At 52.1% G+C, this 18,126-nt stretch overlaps 6 protein-coding genes across 6 annotated transcripts; 3 read left to right on the forward strand and 3 right to left on the reverse strand.

Moving 5' to 3' along the window:
- Positions 1 to 628: 628 nt before the first annotated feature.
- HER10_EVM0007270 (uncharacterized protein) lies at positions 629 to 1,774 on the reverse strand (the record flags this gene model as incomplete). Its single annotated transcript, XM_035476829.1, has 1 exon — positions 629 to 1,774. One exon carries the CDS (start codon positions 1,772 to 1,774, stop codon positions 629 to 631), a length of 1,146 nt encoding a protein of 381 aa, XP_035330775.1.
- Positions 1,775 to 3,045: 1,271 nt separating this feature from the next.
- Positions 3,046 to 4,258, forward strand: HER10_EVM0011865 (alkaline phytoceramidase; the record flags this gene model as incomplete). The annotated part of the gene is made up of 4 exons (XM_035481281.1): positions 3,046 to 3,239; positions 3,326 to 3,512; positions 3,571 to 4,024; positions 4,075 to 4,258. Exons 1-4 carry the CDS (start codon positions 3,150 to 3,152, stop codon positions 4,256 to 4,258), a joined length of 915 nt encoding a protein of 304 aa, XP_035331028.1. The 5' UTR covers positions 3,046 to 3,149.
- Positions 4,259 to 5,381: 1,123 nt separating this feature from the next.
- HER10_EVM0006482 (uncharacterized protein) lies at positions 5,382 to 6,998 on the forward strand (the record flags this gene model as incomplete). Its single annotated transcript, XM_035476065.1, has 5 exons — positions 5,382 to 5,550; positions 5,654 to 6,080; positions 6,142 to 6,259; positions 6,318 to 6,367; positions 6,428 to 6,998. 5 exons carry the CDS (start codon positions 5,382 to 5,384, stop codon positions 6,996 to 6,998), a joined length of 1,335 nt encoding a protein of 444 aa, XP_035330730.1.
- A 930-nt stretch (positions 6,999 to 7,928) lies between these two features.
- HER10_EVM0007515 (uncharacterized protein) lies at positions 7,929 to 8,839 on the forward strand. Its single transcript, XM_035477069.1, has 2 exons — positions 7,929 to 8,310; positions 8,411 to 8,839. Exons 1-2 carry the CDS (start codon positions 8,095 to 8,097, stop codon positions 8,726 to 8,728), a joined length of 534 nt encoding a protein of 177 aa, XP_035330792.1. The 5' UTR covers positions 7,929 to 8,094; the 3' UTR covers positions 8,729 to 8,839.
- Positions 8,840 to 10,070: 1,231 nt separating this feature from the next.
- HER10_EVM0001288 (peptidase S41 family protein) lies at positions 10,071 to 12,675 on the reverse strand (the record flags this gene model as incomplete). The annotated part of the gene is made up of 4 exons (XM_035471043.1): positions 10,071 to 11,087; positions 11,139 to 11,845; positions 11,904 to 12,299; positions 12,468 to 12,675. 4 exons carry the CDS (start codon positions 12,673 to 12,675, stop codon positions 10,071 to 10,073), a joined length of 2,328 nt encoding a protein of 775 aa, XP_035330418.1.
- Positions 12,676 to 14,954: 2,279 nt separating this feature from the next.
- Positions 14,955 to 16,589, reverse strand: HER10_EVM0003620 (fasciclin domain-containing protein; the record flags this gene model as incomplete). Its single annotated transcript, XM_035473288.1, has 3 exons — positions 14,955 to 16,013; positions 16,189 to 16,233; positions 16,455 to 16,589. 3 exons carry the CDS (start codon positions 16,587 to 16,589, stop codon positions 14,955 to 14,957), a joined length of 1,239 nt encoding a protein of 412 aa, XP_035330558.1.
- Between the last annotated feature and the right edge of the window lie 1,537 nt (positions 16,590 to 18,126).

Consider the following 18,126-nt stretch of genomic DNA (forward strand, 5'->3'; position numbering starts at 1 on the left):
CCACCACCACCACCACCACCACCACCACCTCCTCCTCCTCCTCCTCCTCCTTCTCCTCCGCCTACTAAGATACCAGCTCCTGGCTCGAAATTCAACCGGGGACGACAGCGCCCCTCTGGACCAGGTACAGAAACCAAACTGAACAATGGTGGGCCACCCGATCAGGCAAATAATCAAGCCGGGAGTGACAATCGCACTCACAATGAAGCTGCCGACACCTCGTTATCGGACCAGAGTGAACTCTGGGAAGTCTTAGAAGACTCGGATGTAACTTCCGAGTTGTATCTCAACAAGCATTAAAATCTGTGAAGAGCTTAGAAAGAAAGAATCTTGAGACAATGACTACAAAAAGTTTACACGCACACATGGCAAAGGGTTTCAAAGAGAATAGTCTGCTGAGTCCTGAAAGAGAGGAATGACGATTCATGGGAAGGCTAGTCAGTAACTAACACGTAAAGCTTTGTGAGAACGATGTGATCGCAACTGCTTCAGGGATCGGGTCAGGCCTTCAAATGATGTTTCAATGGTGCATGCAGCATGTCCTCCGTCACGAAATTTCACCATCCACTTTATAAAGTACTAACTGACTGTATAAAGAAAACATCTACCTCAGGTACCTTAGCTATCTTCAAGTCTCGAAAATCCCAGAATCAGCTGTGCTTCTGTGATAGATCTTGCCACCGCGTTCCATAACCTCTGTTGATTGACTCAATTTAATGGAGTCAGCTTTCACAAACAACTCCTTCCTTTCGCCAAGGATGTCTCGTAGCCAGAAGAGCTCGTACATGAGGATGAACCTGCTAACCATCGCCGATGCCATGTAGCGAGCCATGATCTTCAGACTATCCGTTGCGGAAATGAAAACAAGACTGGAGAACAACATACTTCCGTAAATAAGATGACATGTACCTAGTAGAGACGTTAAATACGACAAGGCCATTGATAAATACGTTTCATCCTCATCAATGACTGCTCGAGTCCAATCTTCCTTATCTAGAGGTTTGAATTGTCGCGAAAGTACTTCCCCGATGTACCCACGTCGAGTACCCTCGGTGATCCGTGTTCGAGCCCACAAGCTAGCAGCTGCGGAGACGTGGGAACTGATACCGATGATACTCCACAGGAACTCCAAATAAGTCAGCTGGGGGGCGAGCATACTGACAACCATCACGCCCAGCTGATTGCACAGTGTATACGTGTTGATGATGGCCGCAATGGCAGCAAGGAATTCGATAGCGAGAGCGATCGTCCTCAGAGGTACGGATGATCTTTCGGTGCGTAAACGGTAGTGCCGGGGCTTGACCAACTTCATCGGGTTCATGTACTCGAACGATCGGACGGGATGGATGGCAGGCGATCCAGCAGCGACGAGCAAGGCGATGAGTGGTCTTTGGCCAATAACGCAGAGCGTCGAGGTCTCTTCCACGCTGTTACCGACTGTGGCAAGTATCGTTGGCATAAGGCCGAGGACGACTGCGGCAGCTGCCATGTTGCTCATGATGTACTCAGACGTGTTGCCCAGAATGCAGTTTGCTACGGGCTGAGCGAGCCTGTTCGTGTTGCCGCCTCCCGTAAACCAGTCGATGGTGGCATTTTCTCTCGGAATTGTCAAGTATCTCTCATACTCGGCGGAGCAGTTGCCCTCCATGATAGCTTCGAAGGTAGGCCCGAACTCAGGATACCAGTTTTTGAATTGGTCTTTGGCAACGTATACTGCGAGGCATGGCCAGTTGAGAAGGGTAACAAAAACGAAGGAAAGAAAGAATCGAGACATCTTCAACATCGAGAGAAGTAATGCAGCAATTGCGATGGAGCCGGATACTAGGAATTGTGAAATATCTGACTAGAACTTGTACAATTATGGCATGAAATTGATAGCAACAGAAGAAATGCTTCGAAACTCATGAAAGCTAGGACATACCGGGGCTTCTACTTATCACGTAAGATACTGCAGCCTTGGGCCTCGGAAGAGAAACCTAACAACATCAATATTAGACAGGCTGAAATAATCCGGTTTGCAACAACCTCTTGTTGGATCATACACAGAACGCCGGACACAGAGCTGGACAGGAATGACATCCTTCGAGCCACCTTCTTTTCCAGGAAGCACCCAGGAGGTGGGTTAGAAAGCGGCATTCTTCCGACAAGTAAGCAGCCTTGGGAGGCAAGCGACTTCACAATCGAGAGTCAAGTGGTGTTATCGTATGTATTCCTCCCAGTGAGCATGCTCATTTCACCATCATCCAGTGGTACCAAGACATGTACCCGGAGTTGCGAAGGCTACACAACCGAAGCCTCATTCAGCCCGACTGATTACTGGAGTGATCAGAACCGATAAAACTCATCGAGGGCGGTAGTAAGCTTCTGAAATGGTGTGCGAGAGAGCGAGACTAGGATTAGGACTCTGCATTATTTGTAGCAAAAAGTCCCAAGCTCAAGGGCTGGGTCGTTAGATATGTTGACCAAGTAATTATGTAAACGCAGAGTCGAAACTGACTCGTCCTGTACTCGGTGGAGTAAAATCGTAAGAGCTCATCTTGATTGAACATATGCATGTCAATTGGTACCGCAAGTGCGTTTCTGCATAGAATTATGACCGAGACCCTGCTGTCTAGCTTCCGTTGGGATTAAGTTGTGCATTCCGAAGGGAGGGTTTCCGGGACCATTTGGGCAGATAAATCTGTCTTAATTCAGCTGGGGCAAGCATCCACTCCACCTGCCGAGACCTTTACGGATTAACATCCAATGGATTACTCAGCTCGGTCTCGGTACGAACGGCTACCCTGCAACTTGCCGGATATCCATACTGTGGCTTCAGGCTCGCGCTTTTTAAGGAACCAGCCAGACACACTTAGACTTTTCACTCATTCGCGACTTTCCAATAATCCCTCAGCAGCCTTCACTTCGCCTTTCGCACAATTCGATACAAGTCACCGGGATGTTTATGAAATTTCTATATCCAAGGCGTGCAATCTTTCAACAGAGACGATTTGACACCGACAACTTCTGAAGAATAGCGTGCTTAAAGGGCAGCTTTGAGCCGCAGCCGTGCTCATACGTAGGCCTCGGAGAAGGTGATCCAAGTCTCACAGCAACATCTACGGTGTTCAGCTTACTTTTGTCACCGTGGTCTCTTCGTTCCAGCCGGAATGCGTTCTCCGTTGCCATCCATACCCTACCCACCCTCCAGGGACGGGTTTTGGAATCCTGTCACAGCAACCATCAACTGGTGCGAAGAGGTAGGCTTATTGCGCAATATACCGAGAAGATCTACCTAACTTCTACCATCTGCTCGAACATTACTGATTCTGACCTTTCTTTCCAGGACTACTATGTCACACCGTACGTGGCCGAGTTTGTCAACACTTTCACAAACGCGATATTCGTCTATCTGGCGTTAGTTGGAATTTCCAGCTGCATTAGGAATAACCATCCTCGGGTATTTCTGGTGGCATATGTCGGGTACATGACCATCGGTATCGCAAGCGTGGTCTACCATACCTCATTGAAGTGTTCGTTGCCTCTCAAATCCTTGACCATGCTGTGCTACAGTACTGACCCTCGAGTAAGACTGGATGCAGCTGTTTGATGAGCTGTCAATGATTTACACCACATGTATCCTCTTCTATGCGGTATTTTCTCACGGAAAATCCTTGTTTGGCCAGGCTCTTCTGGGCACCTTCATCACTGGCTTGGCCATTTTCATCACAGTGTACTACCACTACCTCGGAGATCCCGTCTTCCATCAAGTCATGTTCGGAATACTCACAGCCACTGTTGTGTTTCGAAGCATGTACATCATGGAGAAGATACTCCGGCCCAAGTCTACACCTCAGAGCAAGGCTGAGCTTCTCGACACGCAACTCCTCAAGAAGATGTGGACATTGATCACTTGCGGTCTTGTTTCCATAGCCATTGGATTTCTGGCTTGGAACCTTGACAACATTTTCTGTTCGCACCTTCGACATTGGAGACGAGAACTCGGACTCCCCTGGGGCGTTCTCCTCGAGGGCCATGGATGGTGGTGAGTTTTAACTAACATCGGTGCCATAAAGAAGCTAACAGGCGGCTTAGGCACCTATTCACCGGTATTGCATGCTATATAAACGTGACTTACGGCGTCTGGCTACGCTATTGCAGAGACGGCAAGAAGGAAGAAGTCGTCTTGGCGTGGCCTTCGATGTTCGGTTCCATTCCCACTGTTGAGCGAGCGCAACATGGAGGACATCCGTCGAAGCCCGGATCTAAAACGGAGTGATCTTCAGTGCAACAACCGCTGGGATGAGGCTATCCAATACCAAGAACTGTGCCGGATAAGCGGAACCGAGATGGCGGCGATGGCTTTGGTTGTGTGTCACAGTGTGAATTTTGCCCATAGTTTGGCTCCAGAGAAAGGAGGGCCGATAAATACCAGTGAGGATGTGTAGGACAGCAAAGCGGCTGAGGAATATTGTCTGCTGTGACACCGCTTGGCTGTCGAATCGCAGAAATGTAAGATAGGACTGTGCGATGACATTTTCCCGCCAAGTCAATAGGGGGCGAAGGACGAGAAGAGGGAGCCACTCAAACACACCAAGGCTTGGTCGCTACATGAATATTTAGGTGGGTGTGAGAAGCAGGCTACCAATCATGCTCTGAACTGGGAAACCGGTGTGAGGTGGATGCGACTGCGTCCAGCAGACAATTCCAACAAAGGAATACACTTCGTTTCTCGTCGCGGCGCATTGGTCTCGTTTCACGCAACTACACATTTATGATTTGACCGTTGACTTGACCCCCCTTTTCTTCCTTTCTTCCAGAAGTACTTGTTTTCCCTAACAGATATCCGCGCTTTACTTCAACAAAGGCCAGAAGTGAATAGCGCTTGAACAGATGTCTGTCACTGAGATGAACAAACCTGACCAATAAGCTGCGGCGCCAACGCGCGCATCAGGTCTGCCAAGTGTTGTACAGACTCGAACCAACTGTCCAACATCCTTACGCTTGACTCCTTGAACCAATCAGTTACCGTACGGTAGGTTGCAGCTGAGCATTGTTCACAGTGCTTCAATATGCGCTTTTCAGGGAGTCCTAATCGATATTTTCATGCGTGCGGTTACACAGCATCAGGCTGCCTAATCAGTAAGCTGCTCTACGGGACGAAGAATTTTCGGAAAATTCGACCATTTGGTCTTTGTTTTCTCTCAGACGGAAAGGAGCACCTCGTCCCTGGATTTGCAAAGTTTCCTCTGGAGTCTCTCATTATCTACAACGGTAGCTGTTGAGCGACGACCGAGTGTTTTACGCCGTCAGTACACACCCGGACACTCTTTCCACATCCAAGGTCGACTTGGAAGTTCTGTGCGGCCAGAACCCCAAGGCGCATAAGGTCTGCCGTAGACATGGCACGCCCATGGCGTTTTACATGTCCCTGGCGAAGTATCTTGGCTTTACTATCAAGCGTTTCTCTTCTCATTGCATCATCCATCCCAGAAGATGCCAATGAGTACGGCTTCTCATTCACATCTCGCGATGTCGGAAGAGCAGTACCAGACTTCATACTGAAACACGGTAAGAGAATATCTCAACTACCCTCACTTGTCTCGAAAAATTTCCAGAGATTGCACCTGGCAAAACAAGGTATCATGTCGATACTGACCTAGCATCATACTAGCGCCACTGATATGGCTACACTCAGACGACCCATTCCGCCCGGCAGATATACTCGAACATGTCCGCCATACCACGCCGATGGTGCACATGGAGCCCATCAGAGGACTGCCACAACTCGATCTCGATAATTTGGCTATGCTAAACGACTACTGGAATAACGGCCCAGTTTCGCTGACTGCAAACGGCGACATCACCAGCCTTCCTACCTGGCTCTTTGGAGAGACGCCAGATGAGTCGGGGAAGCTACACAATGCCACCTCTTGTGTTGTGATCACCGTCGATAGGGGCTCAGGAGATCTGGATGCCTTTTACTTCTACTTCTACTCGTACGATCAAGGGGCAAACATCACTCAGGTTCTACCACCTATGAATGGATTGATAGAAGACACTGAGCATGGGATGCACTTTGGTGATCATGTTGGTGACTGGTCAGCTCCATGTTCAGATCCGTACCTACGAGATTGTGTTCACTGACCTTTTGTTGGACAGGGAGCATAACATGATTCGATTTCACGACGGGAAACCTACCGGTATCTATTACAGTCAACATTCTTCGGGCTCTGCCTACAAGTGGGATGATAAGGCCCTATCAGTGGAAAATGGTCGGGTATGAAACGCCTCCGATTTTTTGTTCGAGTTCAACCACGCGTCTAATGTTGTCTTAGCCTATCGTTTACAGCGCATGGGGTTCTCACGCGAATTGGGCATCTCCTGGGTGAGTAATACACCATACTGTCCCATCTACCGACATTGTGTAATGACAGCATTCGACCAGCGATCACGTTCACGACTCAGTCTTGTTAGACTACTGTGACGCAGGCCAAATCTGGGACCCTGTATCTTCGGCATATTACTATAAATTCGACCCCGAAACATCACTCTTAACGAGCATATTTCCACCCGGGGCGGAAGCTTCTACCAATCTCACATCCTTCTTGTACTATTCCGGTATATGGGGAGACTTCCAATACCCCGACGACCATCCACGTCAGAAGATCGTACCCTACTTTGGTCTGAAGCGTTACGTCTCCGGCCCGACGGGCCCGACTACGAAGCAGCTTGTAAGGAAGCGACTCTTTCCCGACCACCCTGAAAGAAAGAATCTTTTGCAGTGGGGAGTTGGCATATACATGTCGCTGTATCCATGCTGTTTTAGGGGATGGAGAGCCTGGGCTTCTGGCATCGCCTTCATTGGGTTGTTGGTGTGCATTGTCCTTGGGATCAAACGCTCTTTGAAGTGGGCTAGGGCGCGGAAGGAGGGGTATAAGAAGATCGGCAACGAGGAAAGCATTCCGTTGTGGGAACTGGACTACTTAGATGACAGAACTTCGAATCACCGGGATTGAGGGAAAGTGTTTAGAGCGCCTTCGACGTAAATCAAATGTCTGAGAACATGCTGATGAAATCAGGCGAAAGTAGGACTCAGCTCCGAGGTTGTATGGCCTTAGTATTTTGTAACATAACTAGATCGAGTCTGTAGTATATGTGGGCATAAAATAGAGCTGCGCCCTTTCTTCTCTATCATTAGATCATGGGATTGTCGAGTTTTGATACCTTCATGCGCCCCTAGGCTTTCTCATGCTAGCTTCGGCATTATCTTGCGACCCAGCGAATGATGCAGATGTCGCCTGCTGATGTACATCGAAAAATGTTGACAAAGACATCCTGGATTTTAAGGTGGGAAGTCTTGCAACATGAAGTTTGGGAAGCTTACATCTTGGATACCGGGGATCAAGACTGTGTTCGGTCTTTTGGGCCTTGGAAACGTGCAAGGTCGTCAACGCCTGCCTAATCATACGGGGTCGAGTCTGTAGGTGAGTAAAGTAGAGACGTACCTTAAGCCTCCATTGAAGTCGCGCAGAAGTTGATGAGCCTGTTAGCAACGTCGCCTCGTCGACGACCCACGATGCCAAGCATGCGGTGTTGAAGCTTAACAGCCCGGGACTCATCACCACAGTCAAGGCTCACGTCTTTAAAGACCATTTTATTTGATCTGAAACGTTCACTCCGGACATCTTGGACAATCTTCTCCCCAACGCTCATGGTCCAAGCTGGCATACTAAGGCACTGTGGCGCTCGACTAAGACCGTACGCAGTTAGTGAGAAGGTCCAGCCCGTCTAGGCGGTGCGCCCAAACTTGTGTTGAGGCTGCAAGACACTGTCAGCGTCTAGCCCACGTCGGGATAAGCGCCATTCCCGCCCCCAAGGGATTGAGCTACCGGCTCCCAAGGGGGGAATCCGAGGAAGGAGAGGAGAAGAATGAATACAATCACAGAGCCTCCCTTTCACTTCAACTCGTAATGATCTCATAGTCTGTGCACTCAAACAACAAACAACATCCCATCGGCGAGCGAACACGACTCGAGTAGAGCTTCCCCAGGATATCAAACTCGAGCAGTCGACCCTATTGCATACTAGACTACAGTCCGGTACGGAGGCAAGATGTCCATATCAGCTTATCTCGCAGCTTTTGGCAAGGCGTCGCCAGCAACGTACGCCCTCGGCACCGGACTCCTCGTCACATCATCTCTCTTCTTTGGAAACATCGGGCTGTCTCTCACCGGGCCTCTTCCTATCATCAGAGATCAACTTGGCGCGTGCACTCTGAGTTCGAAGCAGAAGATCAAAGTATGGAGACTCTTCTTTGACGAAGCCTCTGTGAGTGAACCCCTTCCTCATCATCAGCGACCATCATGAATGAATGAGATGAATCTTCGCCGTCATGAGAGAAGTGATGAGTACTAACGCCTTGCACCAGAGATACATCATCGGCGGCACCGGCGTGACAGCGACACTTCATCTGGCCGCCTTCGCACTGGGTGAATCGCCCGTATCCCGAAGGCTTGCCGTCATGTCGGCGCTGTGCAGTATATGCATCCTGCCGTACACGCTCGTCGTTATCATGCCCACCAACAACAGCCTCATCGCCCTGGACGACAAGGTGGCTCTATCGGAGCTGGACAGGAAAAAGGTCGGGTGGCTGATTGAGAAGTGGGATCGGCTGCATAAGATCCGCTTCCTGATGTACGGATGTGCGTGGGCTTTGAGTCTTGCCGCGTTTACGTCTTCTTTGTGAGCTGGATCTTTGGAGGACTGGAGTGACGAGATACTAAAGATAGCTGGTTAATCGTTGCGTTTCTTTTGTCTTCGTTGTTTTCGGATGGGTTATAGGTTTGATGATTGGCAATGGCTCAGCCTAATGTTCCAGATGTAATGTTAAATTGGATATGAGTAAACACACTGAACCCTCGTAATTACAGTATGATCAGGGCGCGCCATATCGCCCGCAAGACCAGAGTGAGGCTGAAGCATCGGCTATGGCTAGCAACGGAAAAGCGTGACAAGGAACCCTGACGACTGCTGTTAATATGGCCAAACACATGAGTTCATGACAAATTCGTAGTCCAATCGTGGTTACTTAAGCTTGATAATAAGCAAGAACCCGTAGCCTATCAGGTACGAGGTGCATGTGATGAAACCTCAAGGTCTCATGGCCAGAAAGCTTCCACGGAATGTAGACCCGGTGTGACCTGGAACACGTGCTTCGTCTCTCATGAAGGTTTTGGGGGAAGAAACCTTGCCCCGATTTCTGGGAAAAGTTCGAGTCCCGGACTCCGTGGAAACTTTGGCGGCAACTGCACATCACAACTTTATGAGCCGATCACTGCTGGTCGAACATACCATGTAAATCCGACAATTGTTTCCCCGGCATGTTGTGCCGTGACCCGTATCCCCGTAATCTGCCATTTGGTCAGTATGGTTGAGGAAGTTTTTGATCAGAAGTATGCAGCGATTATTAGCATCGTTATCCTGGTATCGTGTATTCGTGTCATGGAATTCGTTGTGACTTAGGACTCGTCGGCCAATAGGTTTTGGGCAACAACTTGGAGTGTGTACATTTAATGGCTATTATTCGAGACTAAGACTATGTATTCAACGTTGGACTGCATCAGTCATTCACGTAAAGAGACGGGATGAGGTAGCTGTTGACTGAAAAGAAGAGTTTTCTTCTGTTTGACGACCCCGATGCCATCGTCCCCCTCCAATCCCGGAAGATGTGAGTCTATGTGGTCAATCCATGCGCCGCTGCCCAACCAAACTCCAAATAGACTTTACTAAATCATTTCCAGAAGCAGAAAGGCCCAGCGCTTATTGAAGCAGGCTCTACCTTCCCCCCTCTCGTCTCAACTCTACGACAATTCAGGGATCCTGGTGCCGAACATGCGGTTACCCAACATCATGTCGGATAATCCCGTTGCTATGATCCCAAACAATGACCCCCGAACTCTGTCATGGAAGTGTCATAGAATTGAGGGAGGAGAGTTCAGCCGTTGAAACGATCCTGTTGTCAGGTCTCTGAGCCATTCGAATGCCATCGCCATTCGATGATTGAAATATGAAAGAAGACGTGAAGAATTCTACATTGCCAAAATCACCACCGTGAACGTCGCGATGAGAACCGCGAGTCTGAGTCCAGCACCGGAGATGCCCTCAGCTGCGGCACTCTTGCCGGCACCAGGCAAGCCGGTGTTGTTCTGGCTCTGTCTGAACAGGGGATCCATCGTAGCATTCTTCGTGACAGGCACTTGGGAGCCCGCAACGCAGAATTGCGTGGGGTTGCTCCATGTGGCGTCGACGACGCGCTTCCACGCGTTATCGGGCTTGAAGAGCATTTCGCGGCTGTAGAAGATGCGGCAGTTGGCCGGCTCCCAAAGGAATTGCAGCGGCGTCCTGGCGTCAGACATACTGTAAGCGTTCTTTGCGTTGATGGCACCGGCGCTCTTGGGCGTGGTCGCGCGCTTGATGGCGTAGCCCTTTGCCAGCTCGCCGAGCTCGCCGTTCATGATTTCTTCCTTCTTGTCCTTGGGGGTGAGGGCGATGATGGCCTTGGCGTCGGTGGTCATGTCGTTGAAGGCGAAGACCTGGGCGCCTTCGACACCGGCGATGGACTGCATGATACCAGATTGGGGACGGCCACCGATGACGGTGGTCTTGATGCCCATTTGGAGGATCATGAGATAGGAGAAGATCGTGCAGGTTGAGCCGCAGGTACCATCAGTGAAGAGGACCACGTTCTCAGGGTCGAAGACGCGAGGGGGCGGGTTGGCTTTGCTGCCGACGCCGGTGAGGTTGAAGGTGGGGTCGGTCTGGTTGAGTGGTGCCTGCTGGTACGCAGTGAAGGTGTCACCGTTGAGCGAGACCGGTGCCAAGATCTGGTCGACGGTCGTGAAGGCGGCTTCGTCGGGTGTGTAGACGCCTCCAGGAAGCAGGTTGCTGACGATGGAGCTGCCGCCTAGAGCTTCAAGGGCGTCCTTTTCCTCGGGCGTGGTAGGCGTGAAGTTGGCAGGGATGGCGGCGGAGAGACGAGCAAGAGTAGTGAGACCTTCGGACAGACGCAAGTTGTTGGCCTGGAAGCGGTTGACCTCAGGGAACAGCTATCATATAGGTTAGCAAGGGAAAAGTGGTAGGGGGAGAGGGTGACAAACCTGAGCGAAGAGCTCGTAACCAGCAACGACGAAACCACCACCGTTGGCAGCGACATCAATGACGAGACGCTTCTTCCCGGCGTCCTTGCTCTTCTTCAAGAACGTGGCGACGGTGCTTTGGAAGTTGGTCAAGTACTCAGTAGCGTCAATAGAGTCGGGAGGAGCGAAAGACGAGACAGCAAGCACGGCAACATCATCGTATCCCGTTCCATTGAGGAAGTAACCGGACGTGGTGTTGGCACCGCTATCACGGACAATCGGGAAGGGATATCCCTCAATTGTCGGCTTAGGAGGGGGCGGCGGGCCTGAAGTCTTTGGCGGGGTCGGCATCGTCTGGTTAGGCTTCATGCCAGGCTGCGACGGCTGAGGCTTGGCGGGCGAGTCGGGGTTGCAGAACTTGTTGTAGTAGTCCTCGCCGCTGTTGACGCCAGTGAAGTTTGCGCCGGTGCGGATGAGGGCGAAGCTGTCCTCGGAGCGCTCCTCGCCGTTGTCGTAGGTGATTGTCACCTTGGGGCCCTGGAAAGCGAGGGAGGCGGCGACGACGATGAAGCTCTCTTTTGACGCGTACGACTTGAAGTTGGCGTTCCATTGAGAGTCGGGGTCCTGGTAACCGCTGAACTTCAGGTTCAGGTCTGCGATCATGGTGGCGGCATCTCTGCCGTTGATCCTGACGATGGCGGGGGCGGTGGAGTTGCCATCAAGCTGGGCTGTTGTGGAAAATCAGTGCTTGATCATAATGATTGAAGAGCTAACGTTAGGACTTACCAAGATGGTACAGCTTAGGCACTTCAATACCATCACGCGAGACCGACACAATATCGGCAGCAAGGTTGTTGCGGAAGCTGAAGCCCTTGAACACATCACCGCGGAAGGCAAAGTGACCGTCGTGAGCCGAAGCAATCAGCTGGAAAATGGCAAGCTGGAACTCATATTCGCTCTTGTATGAGCCGGCCTCTGCCTTCTTCTCAATCTCGTCCAGGCCGCCCTCGATATCGGTAGGCGGTAGCATGTACGACGCCGGCGGGTTCTTGAGCCATGACAGTGTGGATTGCCATTGGACGTAGGCCTTCAAACTCTTGATGAGGTCCTTGGCCGGGCCCTTCTTGTTCGGCACCGTCTGGAGGCAGTCAAAGGCCAACTGAGCTGGGACTTGGGGTGTTGCTGTTGATTGGGGTAAACTTTGTTAGCGGGTTTGCTATTGTGTTTGCTTTACACCATGACGTCCAACACTTTTGTAGAGGATCTTGGGGAATCTCTAGCGTTCCCCGCCGTAATCGTTGCCTCTTCCTCCCCAACATAGGTAGCTAGCATGCTCTTCCAACAACGTACCTTTCGGGCTTGCCATAAGGAATTGCTGGACCTTGGGCTGAATCTGAGCACATGCTTGAGCATTGCCGCTAGGAACCGTTCCGTTGGGAGCGCTGGGCGTTGTCGGCGTTCCGCTGCTCGTGGGAGTTGGCGTTTGTCCCGGGGCCTGGGGAGCCGGCGCCGCCAACACAACGGCGGCCGAGGCCAAAGTCCACCAAGTGAATCTCATCTTTGTCGTCTGCTCACGAGGTCTCTTTTGTTTCTCGTTCTCTTCTCTTTGCAAACTTCCTCGTTTACTTCGAACTGTCACACCTCTTCAAAGAATAGAAAAGAAACAGATAGCACAGCTATCGGCGAGGCCAGCTCAAAGTCTCGAGACCGAGACGGGCACTGAAAGGAAGGGAAATGATGGGGCTGGAAGCAATTCGCCGAAGCCTGAGAAAAGAGACTCAAGAACATCCACGGCCGGCGGGATCGACGAGCATATGGGGTTTTAAGAGTTGCATTGTCCTCTTCCCTACTTCGCCTTCGGGGGCCAGTTTCCGTGGTCGAGAGGTTACTCGCGAAATAGGCCGGGTCCCGCTCACTCGCTCTCGTTATTGCCTTGGCGGCGGGCGTTCTGTGTCTCTTGCGGCGCGCTGTTACCCCCATGCCCACACACGTCCCAAGTTTGTGCTCCCAAATCATGAAGCCATCATGAAACACGACAACCCTCACATCTTCAGATAAGCACCCGCGCATCCTGGGGGGGCGGACGCTGCAAGATTTAAACTCGGACATCATGCAAGGGCACCCCCCTCTACGACCCTCTTACTACTTGGGAATAGGCCAGATCTGTGCACCAAGGTAAATACAGAAGAGGCTTAGGGCAGGCCCCTCCTGAGCCTAGACAGGCAGAGTGCGGCGACATTTCAGAGGGTAAGAAAAGGGCCTCATTCTGTTGCTTGGCGGTTGATTGGGTTGATGTTTCGGTGCAAATTGGGAGAATTCAGTCTCTGTCTGAAGTTCAAAGACAGGCCATCCTCGACAACACACACGATACAAGATATCGATGAGTGATACTCGCGCCGGCTGTCTACCGGGCTGGGCGTCTGAGGCTTAAAGACTGAGCAGATCAACTGTGTTCTGTGCTGTGGCCTCTTTTCCGTGCCTTTCCTCCGTCTCTTCCATTCTTCCCGTGTTTTCCCCCCTCATCCCACCCTCCTTCATCTCGCCAGAGCCTCATTGTCCTTGTCCTGAGATACTCACATCACATCCGTATCAGCCCGGCCGCTTCCATCCCCCGCCGTCCGTTAAGCTTCTCGTCGCCTCACCCTTGGCGATATTCTTGGCAGCCCTACCCTGCTGTAGCAGATCCCGCCGGAGGAAACGCATTCCGCACCAGTAACGCTCAACCCCCACCACCACACCACCCACCAAACCACTGACTCTGGGCAGAGCCAGATCTTGTGTTGCATACAGGCAAGGAACCCGACTCGCGTGCTTTTCTCCTGAACCATGGACCCATCTGTCTCGGTGACGCCCGGCACTAGCTCGGGTCAAACCCCACGGGTCCTCCAAGCCAGTAAACAGCCCTAAACACCTTTAAACTCACCTTTGCTCCGTGGATCAAAACAGAGTCAGGGGATCATCCCCCGCGGCCAAACCTCATTTGAAATGGCCCGTCCGGTCCATCGTCCACCCACTTACACCATGGATTCTCTTCTTCTGCGCAGAAGCCTGTGAAGAAGCCGTAGCAGCGCGCACGGATAAGAGCTCTAAGTCAAGCTGAAGCGGGCAGTCCTTACACATTACAATCAACGAAAGGCCATGCCCCATGAGTCCGAATTTGGTCACGATGGTTTTACCATTTTCCGCTTCGTCTGGAACGCTTCTACCCCGCCACAGCGGAAGAAGCCTTATTCACTTGACTCCTTTTTGTTGATCAACAAGCCCCCTCCCACCCCAACCGAAGCTTCATTGAAAAAGGGTAAACTGGCGAAACTCTAGGTGCATCGTATGATAAGGTCACAACCGGGGAACCGATCAACTATGCCAAGCGGGATGTTTGTCGATCGAAGCTTCACTGTTTTCACGCAAATTCTATAACCCCGCGATGGTACGGAAACCGTATAAGGCGGATAATCAAAAGCCAATTCGATACCTCATGTCTAGGTACGAAAACGATAAGCAACTCGTTAGTGAGAAAGGTAAACAGCCAAGTAATAAGCAAACAAGCTTGGCGAGCCGCTCGACCGCTCGCTCCCTCACTCAAATCAAGCACGGGTATCTCAGCATCCGCTACTCTGTCCAGAGTCCCAAAGTCCAAACACCGCCCCAGCCGTCTCTTCCACGGACGGTAAAACACGCGAGTAAACTCCCTCCTCCTCCTCTCTGCTCCTCCTGCCGACCCCCCCTCGCCCGAACTATCTTACCGTCCGTTTTGACGTCGGCCGTACCTTATCCCTTCCCTGTCCATCTATGCAATGCAGCCATCATGCCTCACTCTTCTTCCATAGCCAATCCGCCTCAGACGATGACACCCAAGGCCTCCATTCCCAATACCCCCATGGCCAAACTCAATCCAGCCCCCGCAGCGGCAAAGCCCACTAGGCCTGGACCAGTGCACCGCGCCGCGGTGACGCCTCCGGTGCTTGAGCTGGGTGACGCTACCCCTCCCGTGGCCGTCCCTCCCGCCCCGCTGCCGCTTCCGCCGCCGGTGACGGGACAGCTCGCCGTACAAGGCAACGCAGAAACGAACGGCGTAGGCGCCGTGGTGCCCGTCTCCACCGTCCCTGTGACCGTGAAGACCGGCGACTGCGAAACGGCCGTCACGTTCGGGGCGGCGTTGGGGGCGTCGACGTTGAGAACTGCATCGATCATCTGCACTACGCCGTTGGCGATCAGGATGTTTGTCTGGATGAGCCGCGCCGAGTTGACAAAGATGTCGTTGTTGAACAAGGTAATGTCCAGGCTCTTGTTCCCGACAGCAGCGGTCGCAAACTCGGTCCCGTTCTTTAGAGAAGACGCCTGCACCACCCGTGAGGGTACCAAGTGGTACTGCAACACGCGGCGCAGCGCATCTTTGCTCATACCCGAAAGCGTTCCCGCAACCTGCTGGAAGGCAGCGTTCCTCGGCGCGAAGATAGTAACATTGGGCGTCTCAGCGAATTCAGCGACGAGGTCGGCCGTGTATAGCGCGCCGAGAAACGCCGTCAAGTCCTGGTAGGCGTCGCGGGCGGTGGTCTCGAGGCGCGCGGGCGTGACCATGAGGCTGTCGATGACCTGGACCAGCCCGCCGTCAAAGGGGACATCGGTCTCGAGGACCGTGGTGCGAGATGCGACGCCCGATGTGATGACCACATCGTTATTTGGCTGTTTTGTGACGAGGACGGTCTGGCCGCCCGTTACGTTAGAGTAGCGTACGTCGGTGAGAAGGGTGGAAATGATGCTCGAGTCGCCTGGTGAGAAGGCGTTGAAGGTGACTTTGGAATCGAGGATGCCGTATTGAAGGGCGATGGCGATGGCGTCCTTGTTTGAGTCCCAGCCTTGGCCTTTGAGGTATGCTGCGTCGCTGGGGACGAGGATCTGGCGTTGGTAACATGGTCAGTCACTACGTTCCGCATTACAGTCAGGGTTTTTTGACGTCTATGCGCTGGATTGTTGCCGAAGTGCGATGTTCCAGACGGATAGATTGCATCAAGTGTCTTTTCCTTGACTGGTCTGAAATGGGACATGAGAGCGAAAATAGGGTGAACCTTACCGTGACGCCGGATTTGGGCAGCTTCGAGAAGATGTCTGCGTGGTCCTGCAGCGAAAGTCGTCAGTTACAATGACACTTAATATAGAATGAGGTTCAACCAAGTATGGAGTCCACATCGCAAGCTCGCCAAGGCACCGAGGTCCGATCGTTAGCTGCTTGTTGTGCATGCAACGCGCAAGAGACACATGTCTCGGACCTGGGCCCGCGGATGCAGGTGCGTTGGAGATCTGAGCGTGTAGCCAAGAGTTGTTATTCTCTTCTCTTACCTTGACCAGTTCGCGGAACGTTGTCAGATTCGCTTGCTTGCTGAGTACTTCTTCTAAACTCTGGGCTGATACTGTGGATATGCCTGATACCACCAATGCGACGGTAGCCCACAGGGCGTTTGTAGAGGGCCTCATCGTCGGGAACGGCTCGCGTACTTGCTTGAGAGGAACTGAAATTCGGATCTTCAAGTACAAGATTAAAGACCGAGAATCTGAAGGGTGATTGTTCAGATAAGAGGCAATGGCGGCGCGATTAGAATCATCTGCTGCATGCCCGGCACAACTGGCAAACGAAACACACAATCGTCGTTACCAGGACGGGAATGTTTGTGAAATCAAGGGATCAATAGATGAAAGAAACAAAAGAAGGTCTGACAGAAACCTCCGAGCGTGGGACAGGATGCAGTTGACATTTTGAAGGGTAACTAGCTAGATCTTCTTCCTCCTTTCAACCTTCCCAATTCGCAATCCCGCATCCCGCATCGAGGCGGCGACGCGGGCCTGGACCCCTGGGTTGAAGCAACGGGACAGGGTCGCAATGCAGCATGGCAATAGGATCGCGGGCCCTTTGCTGGCGGACCATTTCGTGGCGTCGTTCAACGCGACCCTGGTACCGTTTTTCGAACAATCAAACACGCCGTTTGAGTCTTGACAACTCTCTAAGCTTCTCAGCTCTTTCCCCGGTCGAAATTAGGCTTGAAGGAGCTGAGAGATCACAATGCAGCCAATCCGGGGGTGGCGTTCGACTCTTTGCGACTTTGCAGGATCGTGCGAAGACGTGGTGAAAGGGTGATGAAAGGAAGCTTAGGACGCGGCGTGGACAGGTGCAATTAAACTGGAAGGGCTGAGAGATGGTCAAAGAGGGAATGGCGGCGCGTTCGTTGGGGTGTTTGGCTGCGCTGCCACGCTGGTCAGCTTTTAGCGTCATGTTCTTGTGCCTGGACTAGAGCCAAGAGGGTGCATCGCGCGTGTGTTGTAGACGAACCGGGGTGTCTGGGGCCTCTCTGGGGAGAGGTCATTCGTTGAGAACTCCAATGAGAACCAGTCGAATGCCACACAGGCAGGACAAGATTAGGCCGAGTTGGATGCGACTGTGAGTCTGTGCCTGGATGATGGGCTTGGAGCGGCGCGGGAGATCTTCGTTGTGTGGGCGGAATGTGGGCAGTTCATGTCCAAAGAAGATTGTGGACGAGGGAACTCCGTCAATCCAATTACTCAGTCTCCTTCGAGTAGGAAGGCTGATGGATACTACAGTGATGGAGTAGTCGACTCCCAAAGCCATGTCCTGGATGTTTGAGCTGTCAACCGGGATGTTCTGAGTAAGAACCACAGCCAGATCACCAGGCTATCCGTCAGGCCCTGGATGGTGTTCGAGGTATTTTAGGGGCCTCGAAACTGTTCAAAGACCAGGGGGCGCAAATCGGCGGCACGGCTCAACTGCCAAGCCAATACCCTGCATCTAATTGATGATTGCATGTCAGGCTGCAACAAAACGAGACTGAAATCGGCCACGACCGGGTTCACGACGAAAAGTGGCCGGTTTTATGAACATCAACCATCCTTTGCGACAGTTCTCGGCAGTTTATTACGTTCCCGGAACTCTACAATCATCGGCCCCGCTTTATTATCGGCAGACCCGACCCGGTTCTTCGGCGCTGCCCATGCCGCGTGG

The sequence above is a fragment of the Colletotrichum scovillei genome, assembly GCF_011075155.1.
Source record: "Colletotrichum scovillei strain TJNH1 chromosome Unknown Contig00008, whole genome shotgun sequence".
Classification (NCBI taxonomy): domain Eukaryota; kingdom Fungi; phylum Ascomycota; class Sordariomycetes; order Glomerellales; family Glomerellaceae; genus Colletotrichum; species Colletotrichum scovillei.